General features: G+C 33.4%; 1 protein-coding gene across 1 annotated transcript; it reads left to right on the forward strand.

Moving 5' to 3' along the window:
- The first annotated feature begins 283 nt into the window (after positions 1-283).
- On the forward strand, positions 284-1734 carry LOC107895586 (probable indole-3-pyruvate monooxygenase YUCCA10). The gene is made up of 4 exons (XM_016820844.1): positions 284-907; positions 1051-1284; positions 1355-1477; positions 1546-1734. The coding sequence occupies exons 1-4, from the start codon at positions 284-286 to the stop codon at positions 1732-1734; spliced, it is 1170 nt and encodes a 389-aa protein (XP_016676333.1).
- The last annotated feature ends 948 nt before the right edge of the window (positions 1735-2682 follow it).

The raw sequence follows: 2682 nt of genomic DNA on the forward strand, positions 1-2682 counted from the left end.
ACTGAGAAATATTTAGGCATAGTTTAAAGTAACTATTTTGTAAGTTTCAAACAAATAACATATAGAGAGTTATGTTTATACAATTATACATTTAATTTTCCTTAAATACTTTTTAATTTCTAAAAGATCTTCATAAGTATTCATTGAAATGAATCGATTTTGTCAAAGAGAATCAATCATTAAAATTTATTGTATCCTTAAATTCTATTGATTCTAACTTTTGCATACAATAAATAATTAGACAAGAATAAAATTTCAAGTAAAGTGACACGATACATAAAGCATGGAGGAAACAGTGGTTATTATTGTGGGAGCAGGCCCTGCAGGTCTAGCCACCTCGGCTTGCCTGAACCGCCTTTCGATTCCTAATATTGTGTTGGAAAGAGAGGATTGCTATGCTTCTCTTTGGAAGAAAAGGTCATATGATCGCCTCAAACTTCACTTACCAAAGCAATTTTGCCACCTTCCATACATGGATTTCCCCCCTAATGCACCAACGTATGTGCCCAGAAAAGGGTTCATATATTACTTAGACAATTACGTCTCACAGTTCGGCATAACCCCAAGATATCTCCGATCCGTTGAGTCAGCTATTTATGATTTGGACGCTGAAAAATGGCAGATTGTTGTCAAGAACATGGCGACGACCGACAATGTGATCGAGACTGAGGTGTATACGTCAAGGTTTCTTGTAGTTGCCAGTGGCGAAAATAGCCAAGGTACAATCCCTGATATCGATGGTCTTGATAGCTATGGAGGGGAATACATCCACTCTAACCAATATGAAAATGGGAGGAAATTTAGAGGCAAAGATGTTCTAGTTGTTGGTTGTGGAAACTCTGGCATGGAGATTGCTTACGATCTTTGGAATTGGGGTGCCAACACTTCCATTGTCGTTCGTAATCCGGTAAGGACAAAACCCTTATAAAATTAATGATGTCCATTCTTTTTTGTTTACAAAACTTGCTCAGTCTTTACAATATTTTTCTCGGCCCTTATATTTAGACGTAAATTTGTTGAAGATGAACTGGATTTGAATATAATTTATAGGTACATGTGCTAACCAAAGAGATGGTGAAAATGGCAATGATCATGTTACAATACCTCCCATGCAAAGCAGTGGATAAAATCACTGTGGCGATTAGCAAATTAAAATATTGGAAGCTTTCGAAATATGGTATTCAAAGACCAAAAAAGGGGCCATTCCATCTTAAGGAAACAAGTGGTCGGTCCCCAGTTATTGATGTTGGAACCATTAGTAAGATTAAGAGTGAAGAAATCAAGGTAAGTAAATAGTAAGCCATGATTTTGTAAAAAGTAGATAAATGATAATTTTGGTGATTTGCTTCTTTAGGTTTTACCTGGTATGAAATGCATCAGAGATAAAGACATTGTGTTTACAAATGGCGAGACGGTACAATTTGATGCCATAATTTTTGCCACTGGCTATAAAAGCGCAGTCAGAAATTGGCTTAAGGTATGATATTGAAACGTTTCCCATATTATAGTTTTAACGAGATATTAAATGGTTAAATATTATTGCAGGGAAGCTATGAAACTTTTGATGAGGAAGGAATGCTCAGAAAAAGCTTTCCGTATCACTGGAAAGGAAGAAATGGGATTTACAATGTTGGATTTTCAAGAAGAGGACTGCAAGGTTTTTCCAGCGATGCACAAAATATAGCAAACGATATATACTCCAACACCACTGTTGCTTTGGGTTTTAATAATTAATCACTATTTTCCATATCAAAATAGATTTTGTATCTTAATAAATGAGTTATTGTTTTTATTTAGACAGTTAATTTGTAGCACTTATAGAATGGGGTTTCGTATATTGATGATGATGACCTTTAACAAAGTGTATGTATATATATATGTTTTAAAAAAATTTTGAAATATGTATGTTATAAATAAGCATGCCACGATATGTAACTAAAATGGTATACAAACATGAAGTCAAAGTAAGACGATGTAATAATAAACATAGTAATATATAATAATCGAGATACTATCCTAACACAAACAAGTAGGTAGGAGCAGAAAGGTGTAAACAATTAAAACTTGAACAAAATGGAAAACACCAAGGACTAAAGAAGAAATTTACCCAAACGTTTGTTGGATGAACTCAAGTGAGTTTCGTGTGGTTCTATCAGTCCCCTGGGGTTTGACGTTGAAGATAACTCTTACGATCAAGTGATGGGATCCTCAAGCCTTGGAAGCCCCAAAGCCTCTGTAATTTTTCCTTCTTAATAAAAATTCCTTTTAACTTCCTTCCAACTGCACCCATCGAGTGAATTTTTGAAAATTCCCCCCCCCCTTTTTTAACAATTATCAGATTAAGGTTATTTTTATCGAAAAATTACGGAACCATACTAATTTTATGGAAGCGTTTTCTCTTCCCAATATATATATTTTTTTATTTTTTTGTACATTGTGATAATAAAACTTATAAAATAGGTTTTTATATAGACTTCAAATCTCATTTCTCTTATTTTCTTAAGCGGCGTGGGATATGAGCTTATATAGGCTAATAATCCATTTGCAGTTTATTTCTAAATAATGTGAGTTCGTTAACTCTTTTAGCTAACAACATAAGATTAAATGTTACACTTAATTTTAAAAAATTAAAGATAAAACTTTGTACATTATTAATCTCTAACAAAATAAAACATTAGAAAC

This window comes from Gossypium hirsutum, chromosome A10 (genome assembly GCF_007990345.1).
Source record: "Gossypium hirsutum isolate 1008001.06 chromosome A10, Gossypium_hirsutum_v2.1, whole genome shotgun sequence".
Classification (NCBI taxonomy): domain Eukaryota; kingdom Viridiplantae; phylum Streptophyta; class Magnoliopsida; order Malvales; family Malvaceae; genus Gossypium; species Gossypium hirsutum.